This window comes from Pantherophis guttatus, chromosome 2 (genome assembly GCF_059756535.1).
Source record: "Pantherophis guttatus breed Tessera chromosome 2, ASM5975653v1, whole genome shotgun sequence".
Taxonomy (NCBI): domain Eukaryota; kingdom Metazoa; phylum Chordata; class Lepidosauria; order Squamata; family Colubridae; genus Pantherophis; species Pantherophis guttatus.
The window spans coordinates 67,273,330-67,298,317 of NC_142064.1; the positions used below are offsets into that span (position 1 = coordinate 67,273,330).

The 24,988-nt window shown below is 34.9% G+C and overlaps 1 protein-coding gene across 3 annotated transcripts in view; it reads right to left on the bottom strand.

The window, feature by feature from the left end:
• PCSK5 (proprotein convertase subtilisin/kexin type 5) overlaps window positions 1–24,988 on the bottom strand; it is a 199,499-nt gene that overhangs the window by 32,484 nt on the left and 142,027 nt on the right. For 2 of the 3 annotated variants that reach the window (XM_034410214.3, XM_034410213.3), the window contains exons 20-25: window positions 23,928–24,043; window positions 6,649–6,751; window positions 5,165–5,304; window positions 3,716–3,919; window positions 2,975–3,043; window positions 35–77 (exon numbers count right to left, since the gene is read on the bottom strand). In XM_034410214.3, coding sequence (XP_034266105.2) covers window positions 35–77; window positions 2,975–3,043; window positions 3,716–3,919; window positions 5,165–5,304; window positions 6,649–6,751; window positions 23,928–24,043 — 675 coding nt within the window. Of the gene's footprint in view, window positions 1–34; window positions 78–2,974; window positions 3,044–3,715; window positions 3,920–5,164; window positions 5,305–6,648; window positions 6,752–16,995; window positions 20,506–23,927; window positions 24,044–24,988 lie in introns of those variants that run through there. The other variant, XM_034410215.3, reaches the window with a different exon arrangement.

Consider the following 24,988-nt stretch of genomic DNA (forward strand, 5'->3'; position numbering starts at 1 on the left):
CTGATCAAGAAAGAAGTAAGAGTGATAAACTTACATATAATAATTATGGATACATGATGTACAGGTTTCTGGGTTACCTGAAATAAATAAGTAATGAGAATGAGAATCAAATAATTTCTCAAACCAAATTAGGACCATGTAGGCTTTGGATTCAAACACAAAATGAGCGCTTCTGTTATCATCATCATCATCATTATCATCATCATCATCATCTCATTAAAATCAAAATAATATTATCACACATTGCAAAATTTATGTGCTATCTCACAGGAACTACAGTGCATGGGAGTCATATTAAATACACTTGAACTTATTGAATCCAAACAAATGATCCTTGTTTAAGATTTTACCAAAATTAGTGTAAGAATACTTCTACAATATCAGGTATTTCCCTTTCTTTTCAGGTAAGGAAAATGATGATGCATAATAATAATAATTAGATTTGTATCATGTCATTTTCCTGTAAGAAATTAAGAAGATTTATCATTGTTTTCAAATCTTACTGCTAGACTTATTGCTTTGAAAAGTTATTCCTACATTCTCTGAACAGTAATATTTTAAAAACCTAAAAAGCACCATAAAAATATAAAGGTGCACTCAAATCAGACTTTACTCCTGAAGATTGATTGACTTTAAACTATTTATACAGCTGCCCATCTCCTAGAGATGATAAAAAAAGTTTTTTACTTCTCAATCTAGTGAACAGCTTTGGCATCTGATAGTTTCCCATCCAAATACTAAATACTGTTACTGAACCTTGCTTAGCACTTTCAAGGTCAGACAAGGTGAGGGTTATCAGATGGCTGGCCAAAAGAGGACATGCCCTTATTTTTGTCACCACAACTTCCTTTCAATTGTCTTAAAATCAAATTTTCTTTTCAGTATCTAACAAGCTTTCTCATTAAAAACAATCTGTGGTATTGGATTACTGCTCTATTGTGGCTGGGTGATTCACCCTGTAGGCCAAAATGGCTCTAGTATAATTGGATTTCAATCCCTCACAAAATAGGCAACCATCACGGATGCCATTTTGAATATTTCACCACACTCTACAGACAACCCTGAATCATACAAAAACAGAATTCTGTCTTCTTTGACCAAAGAAAAGAACAATATAATTGGTACACACACACATCTCATCAGCGAAAGAATAAACATAGCTTTCCACATGCTATGGCTTTCACTCAAAAATGCCATGCTCCTGAGTAAAACCAGCATTTCCCAGTTGCCCAGATTTTGGCCTCCAGCTTTTCTCCCCTTCAATTCTATTTTTGCCTCCAAGTTCAGCTTTCAACAGTCAACTCATCTTTTAGAAGGCTATTAGAAACAGGTCAATAATCTACCATATGGTGTTTGCCTTTATTAAATCAGCTTTTAGCCCTGCATCAGCCTGAGAACTTCTCTTTTGAACCAGCTAAGTTGCATCCTGGATTCTCTTCCTTGCCACCAACATTTTATCTTTCAGGAGCTGGCAATCGTACTTGGAGATATTTTCGTGAATCTCCCATCTGGAATTTTTTCTGTGTAGTATCAGTATTTAATAAACCAAAAGTACCTCTGACCATTAAACACTGTGATTTTTCTGGGTCAACTTGATCTGATTTAATCCTAAAGTCCTAGCTCCAATATATTTTTGCCAAGTTTTTTGAGAACAAAAGTAATTAAACTAAAGAATTAATTATACTTCAGCATGTCTTTTAAAGGGTGAGTGTATACAGATCAACTTAGATGTAATTAAGAAAGACATTCACTAGGGATCTGAAATATAGGTAGCCCTTGAGTTATGACTACAGTGGAACCTGCCCATCACGATTGTAACTCATAATGGTAGTAAAATTTTGTCCATTGCACGACCAACTTGAGTTTATGATTGCTTTTGCAGTGGTCATTAAGTGGATGCCATGGTTGCTGGGCAAACTAATGAGTCCTTATGGGTGCAGTTTTGTCAAAAACCAGAAATAAATGCTGTGTTTTGGTACAACCTTTGTAAAATGTAGCAACATGACTTTGTAAAATGTGGTCACAAGACTGGTGAACACTGTAAATGGTTGTTAATGCAGCCCATTGCCAATTTCAAATCTGAATCATAAGTTTTCCCCAGGTGGATCCTTCAGAACTTCGCAACAGATCATAAGTTGAGGACCTCCCGTAATCATACTACAATTCGACTAAAGGCTATGTTGCCTTTAGTTTAAACATTTAATTGCTTCTTTCCTCTGAGCATTATTTAGCTGACAACTATTAAAATTAATACAAAACATATGAAGCATGGGAAGTACTCTTTTTTGTCATGGAAACAAATATACCATTAATATATTTTAAGATAGTAAAACTTCAAACATTCAGATTTTCCTGCAGTAGAATTTAAAATTGTTCGTTGCAATGGAATACATCTTCTTTAATGTTTCCAAAGATAGAAAAAACATGCAAACATAACTAAGGAAGACAAAATTCGTGATGTAAATTATCTGTAATCAAATAGTTTGAAGGCTTTTGATTAATTTAAAACAGCTGTTCTGGAAGGCTGTAGTGGAACAGACTCACAGCATTTAGTTAGAGATTTTTCTCTGAAAGGCCCCACTGGTCTTCACAGGGATACTGCCATTATACTCAGAAAGTAGGCAGAGCCAAGATTTTAAAAATATCAGGAATAAAATAGAATTACTCTTCATGGATTTAATAACTTCCCTTTCTGTACTGTTTAGCATGAGAATCCCAAGAGTAATGCATTCTCTCTCCCCCTATCCCACAATGGCCCTTTGACAATCTGTGAATTTCATTTCCCAGAATTCCTCAGCCATGCTGTCTCAGGAATTCTGGGAGTTGAAGTTCACAGATCGTCAAAGGGCCATGGTTCCCTACCCCTGCACTAAAGCAATCCCTCAGATTATTTCCAAAACTTTCTGAGATAATACCACCCTAAATAGAGAGAGAGAGAAAAAGAAGTGAACCAAATTTTTAAAATGCAACATACCCGAGTTGCAGATGAGGCATCCTTCAGGGCAAGGAATGCAATCTTCCGAGTCGAGGCCTTTGATTTCCCCTGGATATTGAACAATGAAATCAGAGTTCCATTTTCCTCAGAAAAGGTACACGCACATGCACTCACACAAACACACACAAAGGGAGCACCGTACTTTGGATTTATAATGGTTTATAAACTGCTTCAGAGCACATGGCAACAACTCCTAGCTGCATCACTTCCTAGATTTCAGCACAGGAGTTTGATCCCGTTTGCTATTTTTACTTGATTAATTTAGTTTCAGCTTGACCAGTGGTGGGTTTCAAAAATTGTTACTACCGGTTCTGTGCGTGTAGCTTGGTGGGCGTGGCATAACTTGGTGGGCGTGGCTTGGTGGGCGTGGCAGGGGAAGGATACTGTAAAATGTCCATTTCCTCCTCACTCCAGGGGAAGGTTACTGTAAAATCTCCATTTCTTCCCAATCAGCTGGGACTCGAGAGGCAGAGAATAGATGGAGGGGGGGCTAGTCGGAGGTGGTATTTACCAGTTCTCCGAACTACTCAAAATTTCCGCTCCAGAACTGGTCAGAACCTGCTGAAACCCACCTCTGAGGTTGACTGTCAATTATCTAGTGGAGACGCTGATTTCTCAGACGATTGTGGATTCTGTTAATGTTTTAAGGGAAGATGGAAACAGTGTAAAGAATAAATATTTGATATAAAACTTCTCACATTGCATTGTAAGCAGCAGTACCTTTTTTGCATTTGTGTTCGTGGCAGCTGTTATTAATGAGAGAGTATCCCGCTAAGCACCTCTCACAGCTGGTTTGATTCAGGCACTCTTGACAGTGCTCAAAGCAGGGTGCACAAGTACTGTCAGCCACAGAAGGATAGAAGCCCAAAGGACAGCTCTTCCTGCATTCTCCCAGGTAGAGGAAATGCATGTGGCCTTTCTTATCTGGAAGAGGGAAAGCCACATTTAAGTTTAACAAAACACCCAGAAGCATTGCTTTAAAGACCCAGGATTGTGCTGGAAGGAGTCTGAAAAATCCTGTGATGACATAGTAAGAGAACAGTTCAAAAGACTGTAAACACTACAGAGTAAACCGTACCTAACTTAGTGGGAATCACCTCTTTGTTATCTGTAATTTTCAGATGTGTGAGGACTCAGCCCAATCATTCATTGTTATCTTCCTTTTTGCTTACATTTCAGATACTTTGCATCAGGAATAATAAAACCTGATAAATTGCATCGCCATCTTGAGGACAGCTCTCAGAAAACAGTAACAATTAGCATGGAATGTTCCTTCCTTCCTTCCTTCCTTCCTTCCTTCCTTCCTTCCTTCCTTCCTTCCTTCCTTCCTTCCTTCCTTTTACTTCTGCATGCATGATTTCTGGCCGACACTCTTTAAATAAGATAAAGTTGTTACGTGCGTAATATGGAATGGTGATCAAAGAAATAGCATGCAGGGATTTTTTTTTCCTGTTCTCATTCCTAATCCTTGAACATAAAATCAGTTTATGTAATTTGATTCAGAACTTTCTCTGTCAATCTGAAAAGAAATGTCTTTGGCTGAGAACAAAGCCATAGCAACTGTTAATACTGAAAAGTACAATTAAATGGCTGTCTTAGGCTTCATTGTCCTTCCAACCAGCTTTTTCTAAAGGACTGGAGGAAATAAAAGACTTGTCCCCATTCTGTCTCCTAACTGGTGGCCATGATGGCTTGTTTCTGACACTGGTCTTTAAAAAGATGGGATTGCTTATTATCTTTGGAACAATGGACATTCTACTGATAGCCAGTACTGAATACCTGAGATTTAGTACTACAGTACTATTGAGCTTTTTAGGATATGGAAAGAAGAGATCAAATAAATATCACCCAGACCACTTCGAAGCCAATGTTATATGAGTCTACTCACATGTTGGAATTTTCTTTTTTCTCTAAATTCTTTTGCATACCCTCCCCTCTTAAATATACTCTGGAGGATTATTGGGTTTTCAAACTGGAAAGAGGATGAAACAGGTGAGAAGAATTCTTCCTACTCATGTTAATTGGTAGGAGAACATTAGATTCCAACCGCACAACATACATAAAACCAAATTCCCACTGTTGCAGCAAAATCCTACTGTTATTTTACTCTCTGGATATCGCAGTACAATTAACAGAAAATAAATGGGAGGAAAAAAGAGAACGCCTTACCTTTAGCACAGCTAGTACATTCATTAGGTTCACTTCCACTGCATTCCATACAGGACTCATGGCAAGAATGACACTGCTTGTTAAATTCAAATTTCCCTCTAGGGCATTGAACAACACAGCGCCTGTCATCCAAAACTCTACTGCAAAAGAAAAGTGGGGAACATAACATTAGAATTAAGTAGCTGAAGAATAACTTACTTTTAAAGAATGAACTTAAATCAATCTGGAGACCGGCTTCCATATTCAGTTATATTCCACATATTCTTTGTACTTTGCTCTATTTTCAGTTTGAAAACTATTTACAACACCCGACAAGCTAAACTTTGAACTTCAAATTGATCTGGCTAATTTCTCAAGCCTTTTATAAAACTCCTTGGTATTGTTTCTCAAAGAGGTGAGGATTATTGTCTCTTTCCAGACTTAGGGAGAATAAGATCAAATGCTGCAACATATTATGTTAAGCCATTTTTAATTTATGTTCAGCTACTGTTTATTTTTTATCTTTTTATAAAACATATAAAACTTTTTTTATGTTTTTATGCTTACACCAGGGTCCTTGTATTTTCATGTCATATGTTACACTGATGGTTGTGAACTGGGAAATCATTTATGTTTGTGGAAAACATTCCACAAACAATATTCTCCAATATCACCACGGATATTTCTTATCTATTTATCCATAAATAACCCAGAGTTTATCACACATCCTTGTTTACTCCTTATTCTATGATGAGCCATTGACTAAACATTTATTTATCCTCATGAGTACTTTATTTCCATTATATTGTTCTTATCTCATTCAGCAAACAATATTCAATTTCACATTCATGGGAAACTAATTCAAAACCTTTCACTGTATACAAATCAATAAGATACAGTCAAATTTTTTTATATGAAACTCCTGTTTGTATTTATATGTTTTACTGGAGGTTCATATAACTTATTACTGTTTTAGTTAGATCCTTATTGTAACTCAGTTCCGATTCTGAACTTGAGCTCTGTCTGACAGTGGAATCCAAATTGTGAGATAGATTTTTCTGCAGGAGATTTTGTAATACCGTTATATTAATGTCTAGAAAATGTTCCACATTTTCATTGACAATGCAAGGGATTCAGAAGAAAAAGTTGGTATGCAAGTGATGGAATGATTTATTATTGTGTATTCCTAAACTCTTTTTTTAATCAACTTGCAGAGGCGTGCACCAGTGTAAATATAGATTCTGAATATCCTCAAGTTTTTCAATATCAATTTTTTCCTATATATATATTAAGGAACAAGATATTTTTCTCCTTTCAGGATGAGAAGTACATGGCATATGCAGTAGGGGCAACATAAAATGGTTCATTCCAGTCAATTAGGGATTATAAACTCAGATTATGCTTGTTTTACATCAATTTGCAAAATAGCTTGAATTAAATGCAGTAAATATGAATAGTATTGTAACTCCTACATGGATAGAGATTATTTAATAAGAATGGCTTACTTTGCATGTGTACAACCAATGCAGTCCTTTGAAGTTGGTCCTATGCATTTAGAGCAGGAAATGTCACAGAATTGGCAGTGACCAAGAAAATCAATATATTCTCCTATGAAATAAAGAGTTTATTTATTTTACTAAAATTCTGGTTAAATTAAAGTCACAACCACTAACAAAACAGAAAAGTATGGTTATTTGCTGAAAATTGCCAATGAATGTGGCAATTGCCAATGAAATATGACAAATATTTCCTGAAAAAATGGCTTTCAAAAGAAGTTAGTTTATATAAGTTTATATAAGTATTAGTATAGAACAGGGATGTCAAACTCGCAGCCTGCAGGCCAGATGCATCATGCACTGCCCACGCCCAGTTTAGTCATGATACGTCACATGACGCTGTGACAATGCGAGTTTGACACCCCTGGTATAGAACATGTTTCAAGCAAAAACTTCAGCATCTGCCACACAACACTCTAGACTTAACAAGAGTGTTACACTCTAGACTTTCTTGTTGGTAACAAAGACAAAAAATAAGTGGAGATTGCAATACTGGGAGATACTAGAAGAGAAGAGAAAAACCTGGAGAAATTATAAAAATATAAAGACCTGCAAATAGAAGTAAAATTTCTGTGACAAAAGAAAGGAAAAGCAGTGGCAATAGATGCTTTGGAATTTGCTTTTGGCAATTCCAAAATAGCTGAAGAACCACTTGAAGTCCATCGGCATTGACAAAATCACCATCAGTCAATTGCAAAGGCAGCTTTACTTGGAATTGCTTACATCCTGGGATGATACCTTCAATACCATCGAACAACAGTATCCACTATCCCAGGTCCTTGAGAAGGACTCAATAGGTAGGGGGGGGGGGAAAGCCAAATCCAGTCTATACATCAGCTGACAATGTGACCAATCATAATAATCTAATAGCAGGAATAATCACATGGATACATTCTTTCTTGGCATGAGAAGATGTTGTTTATGGTGTACAGCTGAAAAACACTGCACATGGAATGCAGCTCACAAATTTGAATTATGTTGGAATTCTTCAGAAATATTTGTCTAATACTGGGCATCAGAGGGGCAATCAAAAGCATTCTTTCAAATGGTAAATAAAAAGTTTTGGATGTAGGTGTCAGTTTTTCTAATGTAGGAACAAGTAAGGTATTTCCCTGAGGGCAAAGATTACCCTTCCATTCATATATTACCTAGTACAGATACTCTTTGACTTACGACCACAATTGAGCCCAACATTTATGTTGCTAAGTGAGACATTTGTTCAGTGAGTTTTGCCCCTTAGCAATTGCAGTTGCTAAGTTTGTAGCAAGCTTGTTAAGTGAATCTGTCTTCCCCACTGACTTTGCTTGTCAGAAGTTTGCAAAAGCTGATCACATGACCGCAGGACATGGCAAGTGTCATAAATATGAACCAGTTGCCAAGTATCTGAATTTTGATCACATGACAATGGGGATGCTACAACAGTTGTGTGAAAAATGGTCATAAGTAACTTTGAACAGTCACTAAATGAACTTTGTAAGTTGAGGTCTACAGGATAATCTTGCATAGAAACTTTTGGTAAAATTTTAAAACACTTCTAAGACTATTGGAGTGGTTCATGTAATTTTAAAAAACTTTACATACAAGTTTCATACAAATTAGTATGAAAAGTTTTCTGAAACATGGATGTGAAATTTAAATGAGTTGGTGTATAGTTTGGAAGATTTTATTATAACTGCTTATGCCAAAAAGCCATTCACAGGACCTGAAAGAGAAAACAAAGTAAGAATCAGTGATGACTACCTGATGTAGCAGGTATGAAATAACTAATAAAATGATAGAGGAATATTATATTAATTTATAAGGCAGTTAGTATAGAAAGCCTTTTTCAGAGACTAAAAAAAGTTGAGAGAGAGGAAAATGGAATATATTGTTTATGTTGATAAAATAATGGCATTTATCTTCTAGAAAAATATTAAGCACACGTAGAAAGCCACTTTGGTCTATTGGTTAAGGCACCAGGCTAGAAGGCAAAGACCATGAAACAAGTCCTGCCTTAGACATGAAAGCCAGCTGGGTGACTTTGGGGCCAGTCACTCTCTCTTCCAGCCAATCCATCTCACAGGGTTGTTTATTTGGGCGAGAAGTTGTGTTGGATATGTTTGCTGCCTTGAGTTATTTGTAACAATAATAAAGGTTGCAAACAAACAAACAAAAATATACAATAGCTGATGGCAAATAAAATATTCCAAAAATAGAGGTTTATATAAATGCAATTTTGAGAGTATGAGAAAACCCCAAATATATTTTGGACAAAAATTGTCTGATTCAGCATAAATAAAAAAGTAGATAGGCAAACCTATTGGAAATAAATAAATGACACATCTCTGGAGGAATTTCCTGTACAAAGTTGGCTTCAAACACAGTTGGAATTCTCTGTTACAAATGAACTGATCTGCATTGGGGATTTGTAAATATTCACTGAATTCCAGGAACCTCTAGCACATTTGTGTCTGGCAAGGGGGAAAAAATCCTGAATCTTTCCACCTTGCTTATTTTTTGGCACACAATATTTTTGTTTTCTTTCTTTATACTGTACCATAATGACTAAGAAAAACATTCAGGAAAAAATGAAGATATTTATTCATTACCACACTTGGATAGAGCAAGCAGGCTTGATTTGTTCCAAGCTTGGATATATCTTAGAAGCTTGCATCTTAAAAAAGAATAACTCCTCTCCTATACATTTGTATATCAGGCTGCCTCCATTCACTTAATACATAATGGTGCAATGCTGGTAAAGTAGATATGTCAATCAGATACAGTCAAATTTCAAATTAAGTTGGTTATTTTGTAGAGAGTGAGTCACTTTGTAGAATAAAGTAGGATTCTTTCAAAGCAATTGGACTGAATTTGTTTCAGCTCCAGTGGAATGTTTAACTTATATAATAGTTTGCAAAAGAAAGAAAGAAAGAAAGAAAGAAAGAAGGAAAGATGGAAGGAAGGAAAGAAAGAAAGAAAGAAAAGAAAGAAAGAAAAGTAAGGGAGGGAGGGAGGGAGGGAGGGAGGAAGGAAGGAAGGAAGGAAGGAAGGAAGGAAGGAAGGAAGGAAGGAAGGAAGGAAGGAAGAAGATCAAAGCGTCTTATTAGTGGGATATTTCAGGAACTGAAAAAAAAAGGTGTAAATGAAAAAAGTCCAGATGACAAAATAAAACAGAGCTTTACATGAAATGATGAAACTCAAAATGTTGATCTGCAAATCCTTCTATCAGTGGGATGTAATTTTAAATTTCCTAAACATTGGGGGTTAGCTGGCATCTGGCCTTTTCAAATTAGAAGGGCAGTCCAGGTAGGTCTCATACTAACTACACAGCACACCCAAAGGGCCAAGACAACCTTTGCAATTCTCAATAGTAACATGAGTAGCAGACCAAGCATGGTGATAGCAAAAGAGGCCAGGACAAAAAAATAGAAACTGAAAGAAAAAGAATTCATGCCTTCTTAAAGCAGCTCCAATAACAGCTGCACTGCTGAATAACCACAACAGAAAAGAACACATAGAAATTGGAGTTGAGAAAACAACAAAGAGGCAAACAAGCCAACTGGAAGAAGGCTTCATTAGTATTATTTTTCTGGACTACCTATGCTACTTCTTTGAATATCTAGCAGCTTCCATTTGGAGTGGCAGAACTTGATTACAATTGCCCAAAAGATGCTTGCATGCCCACCTACCAATCTTGTTGCAATTGTCTGAATGCTGAGTTTGAGGAGTTGTTAATATTCCTAAAATCCAGGCATCCATTCTTTGTGTCCTTCTCTACCCCTGAAAACCACTGTCACATGGATCACTGTTGCCACTTGTGGTCCTTGAATCTTTCTTTCGTTTTTTATTTTGTCTTTACTTTGAAATCTGGATTTTTCCAGCACTATACTTTATGTGGATTGTTGAGGGCAGCTTTGTCAGGGCAACTGCTCCTCAAAACATTGTTCATTGTGGTATTTGTGACCACTGGATTGTCTACATTTCTGTTTGTTGTTCATAAGGGAAAAAAGCAAAACATGCTTTATAGCATGCCAACTGAACCTGCCAACTCCGAGGCCGATGATACAATATACAAATATTCCTTTGTTGGCTGTTGTTGCCATTGTCACGATCTCCTAGTTTGATTAGAAGAATATACCTACTTCTTATTTAATGACACTGTGAAAATCTTATCAAAAATAGTGGTGATTTGCTAGTATTTGGCACTATCATTGTATTTGCAGAAGCTAACCGGACTGAGAAGCCAGAGGATCAAAAATTATAGTTAAATTATAGTTAAATCTATTTTAGTTCAGTAAACAAAAATGAAATATGAATGTATGAGAAGCCTAGAAGGAAGTGCTGTCTTTGAAAAGAAGCCGAATTCTGTGAATAATTTTGCAAGTTTATCCGCATAAAACAAGGCTCAGATGGTGTGCATAAATGAGCTACACAGGTGTGAGCAATCTGTTTCCCTGAAAGGTATTTACATTTCTGCATCTTCTTTACACATTTCTCCAAAGCATGATGCAAAAATTTAGGATCCTGCCATGCAATAGTACAAGTACATTTTATTGCCAATTTTTGATGGAGAATGAAAGAAAGAAATGTGTTAAATTTTCAAAAATCTTATTATAGTTACAAAACTTAACCTCACTGAAGCCTGTCCCCTAATATAGAAAAACAAGCTGAAAAAAATTCAACCTTCATTGTCAAAGTAGTTTATACAGGACTTACCTATTCATGTGATGTCTACAACAGCAATCATGTGAGCTATGCTATACTGATTTTCAGTATTTCCCATCTTTGGTGACTTTAAGATGTGTGGACTTCAACTTCCAGAATTCCCCAACCAACCATGCTGACTGGGAAATTCTGGAGCTGAAGTTCACAGATCTTAAAATCACCAAGGTTGAGAAACATTGTGTTAGAGAGTGACTTAACCCAATTCCCTCTAGTGAGTTTCTATGGCAGAGGTTGGCCTTGAACTTGGGTCTCCCTTGTCCTAGATCAACACTTTCGCTATAAACATCACGCCTTACTGCTTATCCTACATGATCTTCAGCAACTAATTTTGTTTTACATTGTCCCATCATTGTACTAAATTATGATTCTTTGAAAAAAAGAATGTAGTCCAGGATCCATAACTGACTGAAAGATACTCCTATATGACACCTCATGCTTGCCTAGGGCTAGAATGAATTTGTGGGACTTGAAGTGTCTCTAATACCACACCTATAAATAGACTTAAGGCATAACTGAACTTAAAACCCATTGTTTCTTTTATAATTGCCAGTCTTTTACCAGTATCATCACTTCATATATTCTCTGCCTGTCTACATAGTGCCAGCATGCAAAACCAGAGCATGTTTGAGAGCTTTGTTAAAGCTGAAATTTACAAAATAGTTAAAAATAATACCAAGGGCTATTGTCTTTTTAACAAGAAGAATGGAACCTGTGTTTTGCTGCAAAGTGACATATACTTTATTAATACTGCTGCAAAAGCAGAGTGAAAAATTTCCTTTATTTTCTGTTGGTTACTCACTCAGCTCGCCCTATCTATCCCAAACATAGCTTAATATCAATGATATGTATTAAAATGTAAACTGTAGCAGTACTGCACAATGATCTTGATCTTCATTGGTTTCATACTAATATGAAATATAAACAGTTATCTTTTTCAATATACATTTCATATATATTTACTCCTGGCATGAAATGGATCTGCGTAATTGTGATGGACAGAAAATATTTTACTATTCTCTGCTACTCTGCTACTTTATTACACTGATTCTACTACACCACAGGGTGCTGTAAGAATATAATTATGCTATAATTAAGTTGGCATGTAATTATGCCAACAGTACGTTGCGCAAGAGTTTCACAGAGCAATAAAAGTTGACAGCAGTGTAATGCAAAATAATTTTTTCACTGAAAGTTTCTTTGGGTGTCCTTCGGGACTCAACTCTAATAATTTACATGGCTATACAATCTGTCAATAGAATTGTGGCTTCATATTAAACCATATTTTATCCACTAGCAAAGTTTTGTTTATAAAGTACAATTATATTTAAGCTTTTTTAGAGAATCAGTTTGGTCTAGTGGTTAAGGAGACCCAGAAGCTGTGAGCTCTAGTCATGCCTTAGGCATGTAAGCTGGATAGGTGACTTTGGGCCAGTCACACTCTTTCAGCCTTCAAGGCTCTGGTGAGGAGCTGGTCAGTCAATTCCTGTTGTAACCACTTTATTAATCTGAAAAAAGTGGATCCTGCAATTGTGGGAAAATACTAGGAAGAAAAAAGTATGTTCAGCTTTCTGTTGTTTTCTTTGGTAGATTCATTATACTGAACGGTCAGTGATTACTTTTTTAAACAGATTATAAAATAAAATTATAGCATTGTACTTCTCAAATTATGCACTCAAAAAGTATTTCCTCATACTTGTTGCTTCAACATTTAACGTACAGAGCACAAATAAGCAATTGTTTCCTTGGATCATTTCCTATCTTTGTATGAAATATTTAGTTGACTGTAAATACTCATGATGAAGAATATCTGCAACGTTTGGAGAACTTTCAAGAAATTCTTTTAATAAAACGTTCACTTATCATTTTGAAATATTTGTCCAATACTAAGCTTGGCTAAGAAAGGTAGATCTGGATAATTTTCGTGGTTGCTTTTAGCGTTAGCTGAATGTCAAAAACCTTGCAAGAAGGGTGATCTGATAGACTGGGGAATTTTAATAGCTGTTTAATAGCATCAATGACTTTTGAGCAAATCTATCTGTCATGAGATAACGGATGTTCTCTTATCAGTTTGTAACATATTAAAGTACAGGACCCAAACTAAATTGACAGCATCATGAAGCGATGTAAATGCTGTAGTCCCTGAAACTAATATTTTTCAACTTCTTCATAACAGATCTAGAATTTAGAAGTGAGTGGAGATGTGGTGGAGATAATTTACTGTATATTTTTTTTTTAAAAAAGCGAAGAGACCTAAATCATTTTAAAGTAGTGGTAAAATGGTTGATGCAACTCAGTTGAAAAACTTGGATACATATTCCTACATACGGATAGAAAAACCGAATGGCATCAATTTAGAACAGGTGGGGAAATCTGTGAAGTCTGTATATGAAAAACATCTGAATGTCCTTGAAGACCAGAAGTTAAACATAAACCAGGAATGAGATATAGCTGCTAAAAGCCAAGGCTACTTTGAAGCCCAGTGTCCAGGTCACAGGAAGTGATTATTCTACTCCACTCCCTGATCAGATCCCAGTAGGCATACTGTTTCCAGTTTGGGCACCACACTCTACCAGAAAGGTAGAGACAAAATTAAAGAAGTTTAGACAAGGACTACCAAGATGGAAAGGTCTGGAAATCAAGTCCTATGAGGAATGGTGAAAATATATTTGTATGTTTACCTTACAAAAGAGACCATTGTGGTAAGATATAGTGTCAATCAAATATCTAAAGGGTTAACACATAAAGAAGAAGGAGAAGATATTCTCAGTTCAAAACCATTTGTTTAAAAGTACTCAGAAATAGAATTAGGAGGAAATTCTTGATTGTATGATATTTTATCCAGTTAAACAAGCTGCCCCATGATGCAGTAAGATTTCTTTTGTGGAAGATCTTCAATCAGAGGTTACACAATCATCTATCAGAAATGCTCTAATGAATCCTGTACTGAGCAGGAGACAAGATGAGATTTGCTGTAAGGTCACTTCCAATTCAATGATTTTATGATTCTCTGAAGTTGGTGTTATCTGTGAATGAAGGTTAGCTCAGATCCACACTATAAATCAGAAACATTCACAGTATGTTTTGATTGCTGCTGCAAAGCTTCCTTCTGGAGCCAGGGTTTTCCTGGCAAGTTCTGGATTGTTACGGTACTCATAATCTTTAAGGCTTTTTCTAGATAAGTCAGCTGAGAACACATGACATCTTGCAGACAAATCTATCTTTCTGCTGTGCTCTGAAATATCAATTGGGTTAAATGGCGTGGGATTTTTAGAGAATAAAAAACTTGTAAGATTTCAATCATGACCATTCAATTTAAAGCCATATTTTATTTACGTTTTATAAGAGGAAAAAAATGTGGTAGTTTTGTGTGGTTATGACAACCATCTTTACTTTTTTGATGACCTCCCACCTTCCTGGGATGACCCCAGTCAAGTTGGTCCATTATACCATGCACAATCATGGATTCCATTTTTACCCCAATTCCTAGTATAGTGTTATCCACTTCTCTGCATTAACTGAGCCATTTGTTTTCCAATAACTTCTATAACGATACATTTCATTTGTATTCTCTGGATTGACAACACTGTATATTTATGTCACCTATAAGACTCTCCTTTTACCACAATCTTTGAGGTCTTATTGCTCTGATCTTTGGACTCTGCTTCTGATAGAGAGTGGAAGAAGAGATATAGTAGGCTGCAATAAGGAAAGGAAACACAGTCAAGGACATCTCTAGGAGTGAGTCATAAACACAGTTTTCCTCCTCCCTGATAAACTACAATCCTTTGGGAGAATGACTTAGTAAAATAAACAACAATAATAATACAATAATAGTGATTATTCCTAGGTTTTAGAAATGAGGTCATAAATGCTTTACTTTGGATTGCTAATTGAGCAGAAGATTGTGCTCTTTGGCCCAAATCTCACTGAAATAGACCATCGATTGTGACTTTTTAGTTTATGCTGATGAACTAGACCATTCTTCTTTGGTCTTCTATAATGAAAATGTAAATTATCACTAAATTATCTTCCTGATAGAATCAATGGTACTGACAAATCCACTTTCACTGTAGCACTGAAAGCAACTCAAAATTTCAGGATATCTCAAAAAAAGAAGAGAGAAGTCAGAGGACACAGCAAAGACAAGAGTCATACTTTTCCAATTCAGTTCTCATTTCATATCCAAAAAAAAAGTAATTCCCTACCTACATCAAATCTATAAATGTTAAAATGTTACCTGCCCAATGGAGGCAGGTCCTCCTTAAATCTATGTTGCTCAGAGTAGAGCACCAGCTGAGAGATTGTAAAGTATGCTTATATTTTGTGAAAATATATTTTCATAACTTCCCAATAAAATTTGGAGCTGTCTCTTTCTCTCTGCCTCTGTCCCTCACTCTGCTTTGGGGACATAAAGTTACTTAGTAATTACAATTAATTAGGGCTCTATAAAATGAAGGAAACCAGGAAGAGGATTCAAGGTTTCAGCAGTGGGTAAAAAGTCATAACCAGAATGCCAGGTCAGACTTCTGTGGAATTGCTCAGAGGTCAGATATACTCACTAGCAGACCAAATTATTCTACCTGCTGATGTTTAGTCACCAGCTTTTACAGAAATGTGAGACTGTTTTTTTTTTAATGATAGATTTATTTGTTCATTCCACGCTGAACCTAGAAAAAACAACCTCTCATTGTTTCTCTGTCAACTTTTTTGTTCTTGTTAAAATAGCTAAACCACTTAGATCTTCTGTTTCTGATTCATGTTGTTGCCATCTTAGCTAATAGGTATATAATTCTACCTGGAAGCTACGTTTGTGTATTTATTTAGCTTGTGGTTTGTGAGGCTGCAATAGATAAAATGATGCTGTGAAGCAGATAGGGCTGTTTCACTTACAACCATGGAGCACGGGCTTTATTCATTGTCATGGTGAAGGACATTCACTCTCCAATTAAAAAGAAATATCTCATTTGATATAACCTTTCATTGCTTATTTAATGCTAAAAAAATTCCACCAATTTGTAGCAGAGCTTCGAGGTCAATTCACACATGCAATTAATTTCTGTGTATGTTAGAATAAGCACTGAGTTTTAAAGCTTATTAACATCTGGCCCTTGTTCAGATTACCCCATAATTGTTTAAATCCTATTGTGGCATAAGCATTACAGCACAGCTTTGGACACTCCATGGATAAATTCTATTCTTCCACTGGAAGAGAACAATGCTGGGACACAAATTCAAACTAAGGTGACAAAGACTACAGCATTTCATTAAGTTGCAAATTTGATGAATGATCATAGCTTTCTCAAAATTGATTCTATGTCCTGTACAAAATATTATAAAATCATTTGTAACTGTTGGTGCCTCCGTCCCTTTGGAAATAAATAAGAGATCTGAATATTCTTCTACCCCAAGACCAATAATTTAATATAAAACATTCTTTCAGTTTATTTAAGCAATTTCTGTTGAATACCAAATTACTTGTTTAAAAAAAATTAGGGAAGGGAAAAACGCAGAAAAAGTAACATCTAAGCAAAAGAATATATAAGTCATATGTTTATGACATATATATGTTATAAATGTGCTTTACTAGGCTGATGGAGAAAAGGTTAATTTAATAGAAAAAAATAAAATGTAGAATAACATTGATTTTGGCCACTAACAATTACAATACTACCTGTTTTTACAAATAACAGCTGGACGTTTTACAGATGTACAGTATTTTGCAGTAAAATGTATCTGGATTTAACAATGTCAATATTTAAAAAAATTAAATTTTCCTCTATATTAGATTAAAAGCATTTTAAAGTATCCAAATAAAATCTTTACAACTTAATATATTATATCACAATTTGGAGACACACAAGCACACACACACACTGATGTATTTGCATGTGTGTATGTGTTGCGTAATATTTACTTATATAATATATCTATACCATTAACTTAAATCATGGAAGCATTATTTTCTAGTTTTTTGTCATGTAAAAATGAGGCAGTCCAGACAGTAATAATACAACTAGAACAGGGTTATGAGAATTTTTGAAAATTGGGCATGAGTGGCAATAACCATATCATGCTTACTATGTCTTCTCAGAGTACAAGCCACCGCCCAACTTACATAAAGTTACATCAAACTTAATTACTTTTGAAAAAGAATAGACAATGAGTGATTAATTGAAATGCTATTAATCTCAAAGAAATTCATACACAGCTAGATCAGGGTAGCATATCTGACTTTTTCCCATTTTCACCAATCATTCCAAGTCAAAAATATCATCTGTAGGATATTACTATGCAGGAGCTTTGTCTTTTCATGGATTCTGTTTTTCACTCCAGCCAATTTCTTTAAACTTCTCCTTTATCTCCTTATTGAAGCCATCTCTTTTAAGATCTTAGTTTAAGTTTTAGAATAAGAGAGATGGTAAAAAGAAATATGTTTTTAAAATATTGTCTAGAATTTACTTTGGACAATGTAATGCCTTTCTCAGATTGTGTTGGTCTTTAGTATATTTAAGAGAAGTTTTTTTCTTCATTTGAAATTTTGTTAAAATAGGATTGTGTACTTTGTAACTATGTTACGCACACTAGAATTTCTCTTACATCTACCTTTTTCTAGAATATAAATTTTAAAAAAAGATAGCTGGCTAGATTTTGTGCAAATCCTAAAAAATAGTGAAAATACTCTTGAGACTATGAATGACAGTATCAAAACACCTTTATCTTTTTGCTGGTCTCTTAAATGTTTCAAGTTATAATAATAAATACTGAGGATTTTAAATGAAATGAGCTTTCAAGGTGATAATTATTCATTTTAATCTGAAAAGACATTTATTTCTAAATAATTTGATGGTGAGCTAGATGATTTTTGTGCATATTTATTTATATTGAAAAGAGATTCATTTCAATATAATATGTAATGTTCAGGAAGCCTATTTTTTCAGGATAAATAAAACATTTTTATTTCATATAGATCTGTGCTATATACAGTGAAACAATTAAAAATGGCAGAATTTTTATATTTTCTGATACATGAATGTTTTGAATATTAATTAAAATTCACAAATTATATTTTAATACTATTTTCAGTATTAAAATAGAATATAGAAAATATACTATGAAATTTGAAACTTATCTTGGGAATTTTCTCTACATATTATATGGTAGCAGAAAAGCTTTAGGCTTAGGACTTTTAAGTTTTCTATTATTGCACAATAATAAAAAATTATTTCACTCTTGATGGAATACTGATAATGCATGCACATTAAGAGTAAAATTTGGTTTAGTAAATTAATTCCAGTTATAGGTATAGATCACACAAATGTTTATAGTAGTACCATTGTATTCTGGATTTAATATCTATTCATTTTTCACAATTGCTGAAATCCAGAGAATTTACTCTTTGTTCAGAAAGCAATATATCATGAATGTATTGAGCATACTACATATAAAATAACCTATGCATGAGCCAATGCATATTTACTTGCTGAAGGGATATTGAAACCAATACATGGATATGATTGTGGATGTGCTCATTTTATTCACTTTTATGCAACCCCCCCTCCCTGCAAGCTCTGTTTATAGACCTTATTTTACTGCACATGACTAAACATGATACTATTTGGTGGAGTATTTGGCATATCCATGTATGCATCACACTTTAATAAATGTATGAAATATTTGGTAGGAAAAATTCGAGTTTTAGAAAGTATCAATAAAAGGATCTAATGTTAGCTAAAGGAAAATAAATGATAAACATAAAGGTATGTAAAAGTAAATATGTAAAAAGAAATATCAACAGATTTTTGGAAAGTTCTTTTTTTAAAATTGATGTATGGTATGTATTTTTGTTGAAGATAGTTTTAAGATTGAAATTAATTTGGTCTACTTATATTCCTCTATATATATTATATGAACTGATATTTGATTGCTATTTACTGCTTTTTGACTCCTGATAGACTATTTCATGTGCCAAACTCGCAGCATCACGTTGCTGTCACGTGGCATATTGCAATGGGGTACACGTGGCCTGTGCGTGATTCATTTGGCCCACAAGCTGCCAGTTTGACTCCCCTGGACTATTTGGTTCACTTAAATTAGATTTTATTTATTAAAATTATTTCCTTTAATTTTTATGTTTAACTTGCCTGATCTGAAGTCATGGCCCATATCCCAAGAAATATATTGGTATCAAAGTTTTAAAAGTGCACACTCTATCTTATGGATATTGGTGGATTCCAGTTTCAAGTATAAAAGCTACACTTAAAAAGGGAGGGGTACTTGCATCTTTCAGAGTTTATTCATACCAGAATGAAGCTCTAAAACTTCAAAATGTATCTTTAAAAAACACACAGTTTTATCTGGCCAGAATTCTGAAAAGCTGTTGGAGAATTTACCAATGTGATAAAATGAATCCAAGCAAATGCTACCCAACATACAATCACACTAAAAAAATGCAGACACCACTATAATGCACGCAGAGCATGAGCTTCCAACAAAAAATGTTATTTCTTTTCAGAGTTCTTCTCATTCTTATTACATGAGGACAAAAAAGAAAAGACTAATGCAAGTATGTTTTTTGTTTTGTTTTAATCCATTGTAAACTTGTGCTGTATTGTTGGTGCACTCTACACATCTTCAAGGGAAACAAGCAGAAAAAAAAAAAGAAAAGCAGATTTTTGTCAAAAAAATAATAATCCAGGCATGTCCTTAAATTGACAGGAAGTCGAATGACTTTAATTTGGCATCAAATGCTTTGGTCACACCCTACTGACACTGTGATCCCAGATGTTTTGTTCTGAACACCCAGTAATGAAAGGTAGGCTCGTTGTAGTTTTATATTTTAAGTTCCAATATACAGTTCACTGCCTCCCCAAAGGGGAGAAAGAGAAAGAGGAGAAAAAAATGTGGTTTTCGGAGGGTTTCCCCATTTTTAATAATATGGATTAATCTATAAGTCTACCGGAACAAGAATGCCTGGAGAGAAGCCAAATCAACCTTTTAGTGTACATGTTCTGCAGCAAAGTTGCTGAAGTACTTTCCGCTGGCAAAGATTATTCTTTTTCACTAGCATACAGAAGCCGCCTTCTGCCCAAGACTCTTCCGTTGCTTCAGGAGGTCATAGAGAGTGGAAGGAGGTTGAGTTTTGAACAGCATGGTGTCAAGTAGAGGAGATTTAATTGGTCAGACAGGCAAATTTGATAGAAGAGATCATTCAGGAGCAGGTAGCAAATAGAAAATTGGATTTCCATCAAAAGGAATTTCAGTCACAACAGCATTTGTTTTCAGGAAAATACATTGTGTTGTAGCAAGGAGTGATTTGTATCCATTTATGTAAGAAGAAAAAAAAAAGATCAGAAAAAGAAGTATTAGAAAACAGTGAAAAATGCAGTCAGAGATATCTTATTGAGTATTATGAATTTAAAAAAGAATACTAAACAGAAACACACAAGAATGTACACATAATTTTAAATCATATAGAATTTAATAGAATATTATTCTGATTTTTGTGTGCGTGCTCCCCAAAATGTTTACGGTAAAGATTTCTTTGTTCACTGTGCAATTGCAAAGCATGATTTATTATAATGTGCATCACAATCATTTTTTAAAACTTATTCACTTGTTACTTTATGGAGATAAGCAGCTGCCAATGGAAGAGCATTTGCCATTGGAAATAGATTTTCTCTAACCTAGCAGCTCCTTCTGACGCACCCCACCCCACCCCTCACTATAGAGCGATTGAAGGCTGCAGTCGGGAGGATTCAAAAGGCAAATTGAATATTATCCTGTCTTTGTGAAGAACATGATTTTTCAATCTGATTTTAAATCCAATCCTACATTCAGATAAATCTGCCAGTGTCCTGTTTATCACAATTCAAGCTGGTAAGCACTTTTCCCAAACAATCAGTCAGTTAAAGGGATATTATACCAACCAATACTTGGTTGGTTTAGCAATTTTATTGTGTACAAAAGCATGTTATTTTATACATGCTTTTTAAGGAGAACTATGAAATAATGAGATGGGGAGAAAATTAAAATCACCCTTGAAACTAGGATGTGCATGAAAATATTTCTCACTGGAGGTTTGTTTTCTTAAATTCATTGTTAGTGGCAAATGCTGTAAAACTCATTGAACATAAAGATGCTCTCAGTAGCACTTGCGTATATTGTCATTGATATTGAAATCATTATGTTGTTAAGAATCTTTCAAATTTTGAATGCTACTTAAACTGAAAGGGATCACAAGCAGAGGCCTAATATCATGCGGACATTAATTCTCTGTAAATTCAGAATTCTGCATATATTACCGTGATCATAAAAAAAAATTGCAGTTGCACAGTAAACCCTTGATTTAGCAGACCAGTGGGGAATGGGGTTGTCATGAGAGCAGATATCCATTAAGTCCAAATGTCTTTTATACAAGCATATTTCATGTATTTTATGCATATTATAGTTTCATAAATGGCAAAAGGGATTTTATTCATGTACAGAATACTTAAAGTTTATGGACAAATTTTGTCTGCTGCATTTGAGATCTCCTAAAGGGTTTTAACTGAGGGTTTACTGTGGTTTAAATAATTTGATTTCCAAGTCATAGGTTCCCTTAAGTATCAGGAAACTCCTCACTTCACCCCCAAATATAGCTTAAAATTATTCTGAAAATGTCACGAGAAGCAATAGTGAGGTTGTGAATTAAACATCTTAGAATGGAGTATTTCAGTTTGGAGAAAATTGTAGTTGGATACAAATCATGAAGGGAACACCTGGACAGGATATAAAACAATCAGAACAGGAACAGAGGTTAAAAAAAACCCCAGATCACACAGTCCATCGATAAGTTGTCAAAAACCATTCAGCTACAATGAAAGGAGCAAGAAGAAAAGCTGGTAGCATAGAATAGTAGGTGATACAAAAAACTGAGTGTAGCAGCAGTTGTAACTGCATATGAGAGACAAAAGCATTTGAAATGAAAGGAGCAATGCAAACTTTACACATCATGCTTACCCCAAGGTGCTTGCTGACTTTTGAACAATGCCAAATTAAGACTCTTAGTAAATTTGCACTGTTTGCTGATTAGCCTGTATGAATCACTTTCCATTCAACAATAGATGCACTATGATCTGCTACACCACTGTGTATCTTTATTACAGCTGACTCACTCTGGATACTAATGAAACCAACTATAAGTTATTGCTTGTTCCATTATTTCAGTATATCTTTACAAGATAAAGAAAAAGTAGAGAACATGGCTTTTCCCCATTTTCTTAACAGCAATTTTGTTCTAATCATCTGACCGGAAGGGAAAAGTCAAGAAACCTAAATTGGTAGAATTTTTTTCTGGATTTTTCCCTTGGTTAGATCTGGCATATTTTCAAATATTTATTTAGTTAGTCAACTTTTCCCCCACATCCAAATTTGGCCACATTCTTTTCTATTTTCAGATAGATAGACAATATAATTTCTTCAAAGATTCCTTTGGTTTGGAAAGACAAATGATAATAAATTTTTAAAAAGGTACAACTTATGCATAGATCATTTTCTAGGAGTAGCAATAGGATTTTTCCCTTGTTAAATACATGGTTGATTATATCTACCTATCCCTGTAGAAAAATCCTAATACTCATTCCCAAGCCTGCTTCTGTTTTCTGCTATGTATTCCAATACATAGAAGTACATTGGTCACATCTGACCCAGGGGTGGGTTCTACTTACCTTTACTACCGGTTCGCAGAGGGGCCACACATGCGTGCTTGCTTCACTCACACACACTCTCTTTTGCGCATGCACAGAAGCGTTTTGATGATGTTGGGGTCGGTGGGCGGAGTCTCCCGCCAGTTTTACTACTGGTTCTATAAAACCGGTGCGAACCAGGGGGCAATCCACCACTGATCTGACCACATAATTAGTCTAGTTGGAGCTTCCAAATATTATCTACTCATACACCCAAGTCTTTCTAATACATTAGGAAGACACCAGGATTACGGTATCTGACCTTTGAGAATGAGGATTCAGCTATAACTGTGAAGTCCTGAAAGGTACCCAATTGTTTCTGGTTGAGGATACTAATTTTTTTTTCAGGGAGTTGATACATATCCTCACACACTATAGCAAAAGTGCAACTCCCACAATAAATAGCAATTCTTTTATATTTTGAATTTGCAAAATTAAGATTTCCCAGTATTTCACATTTGGGGGACAATTTCAACAGCTGATTTATTCTATCTTTGTTTAGGGCCTCTTTCTGCAGTTTTTTTTAAAAAAATATTTTTATTCTTTCATTGATGCAGTCTTAGATCTCTTAATACTGTTTGTACATTCAATTTCTTCTCAAAACTTTTAAGCAAATATATGAAAATAGACTATTCTTTTATGATAAATGATGAGAATACTAAGCTGGAAAGGTAGCCTATGTTTTTTCCTATTAGGAATAAAAACAGTAAAGGAGTTCAGCTTTCCTGAGATTATTTTTTAAAGTCCAAACAATATTAAACAGAGGAAAAATAAGAAAATTAGTTGGAGAAATGCACTCACCATCTTTACAGACAAGACCAACTACACAGAGACCTGTATCTAAGATGTAGCCATTTGGACAACTTGTACAATTTCTTTCTCCTGGACCACTGCACCCAAAGCAGGTGACATCACATCTTAATGAAAAAAAAAAAAACCCAAGCAAGTTATACATAGGACCAAGGTCGATTATTTCTCTTATAATCAAATACTGCTTAATTTGATTCATATTTAAAATTACTACAAGATTCTAAAATGTGTACACTAACACAGAAAATAACATAGCATGAACAATTAAATCACACAAGCAAACCTATCTGCTCCTGTTTTACACCTCTGAGATCTTGAAGGTTACACAAAGAAAACTGTGTGGCCGTGCCAAATAATCTGGCTGCTCAGAATTTTCAGTTAATTAATTTCCCTTTTATAAGTCTGTTTTGGGACTAGAAAGCATTTACATATATTACTCTCATTTTTTTTTCCTTTTTAGCTAGACAACCAATTCCATGATGCCTCTCAACCCATGGTTTCTGGATGAAAAAAAAATGAGATTGATGGGGAAGCATTCTCACCTGTGAATGACTAATTGTACATGGTAAGGCTGTTGGTCATTGTAAAATTTCACCACAGAGCATAATCACATTTTCACACCTCACAAAATTATGCATAACTCTCTACCACTATCTTAACTTTGGCTTGGAAGGATTTGTGCCCTTAAATAAGGCCTAGAAATATTTCAAAGGATTCTGGATACCCAAAAGTTTCATTAATACAGCTTCAGTGGAAATTGCTACTAATGCTAGGTATAAGTTTGGATAATTTAAAAGTTTAGTAATAGGAAATATTTTTAGAAAATAGAATTCCTTTTTAGCGGGGCAGTTTGTTTCTTAGTTATGGTTCACATATAGGAGTCCCTTTTGGATTTTACTCTGCTAGTCATTGCTGACTATATTGGGCAGTGCTCATCTCTGTTTCAAGGCCATTGAGACAGCACTGTCCAAAGACATTTCCATGGCATAATATCATGGAGTGCTGTTACCATCCTAGCAAAATGGTATCTATTTATCTACTCACATTTATAT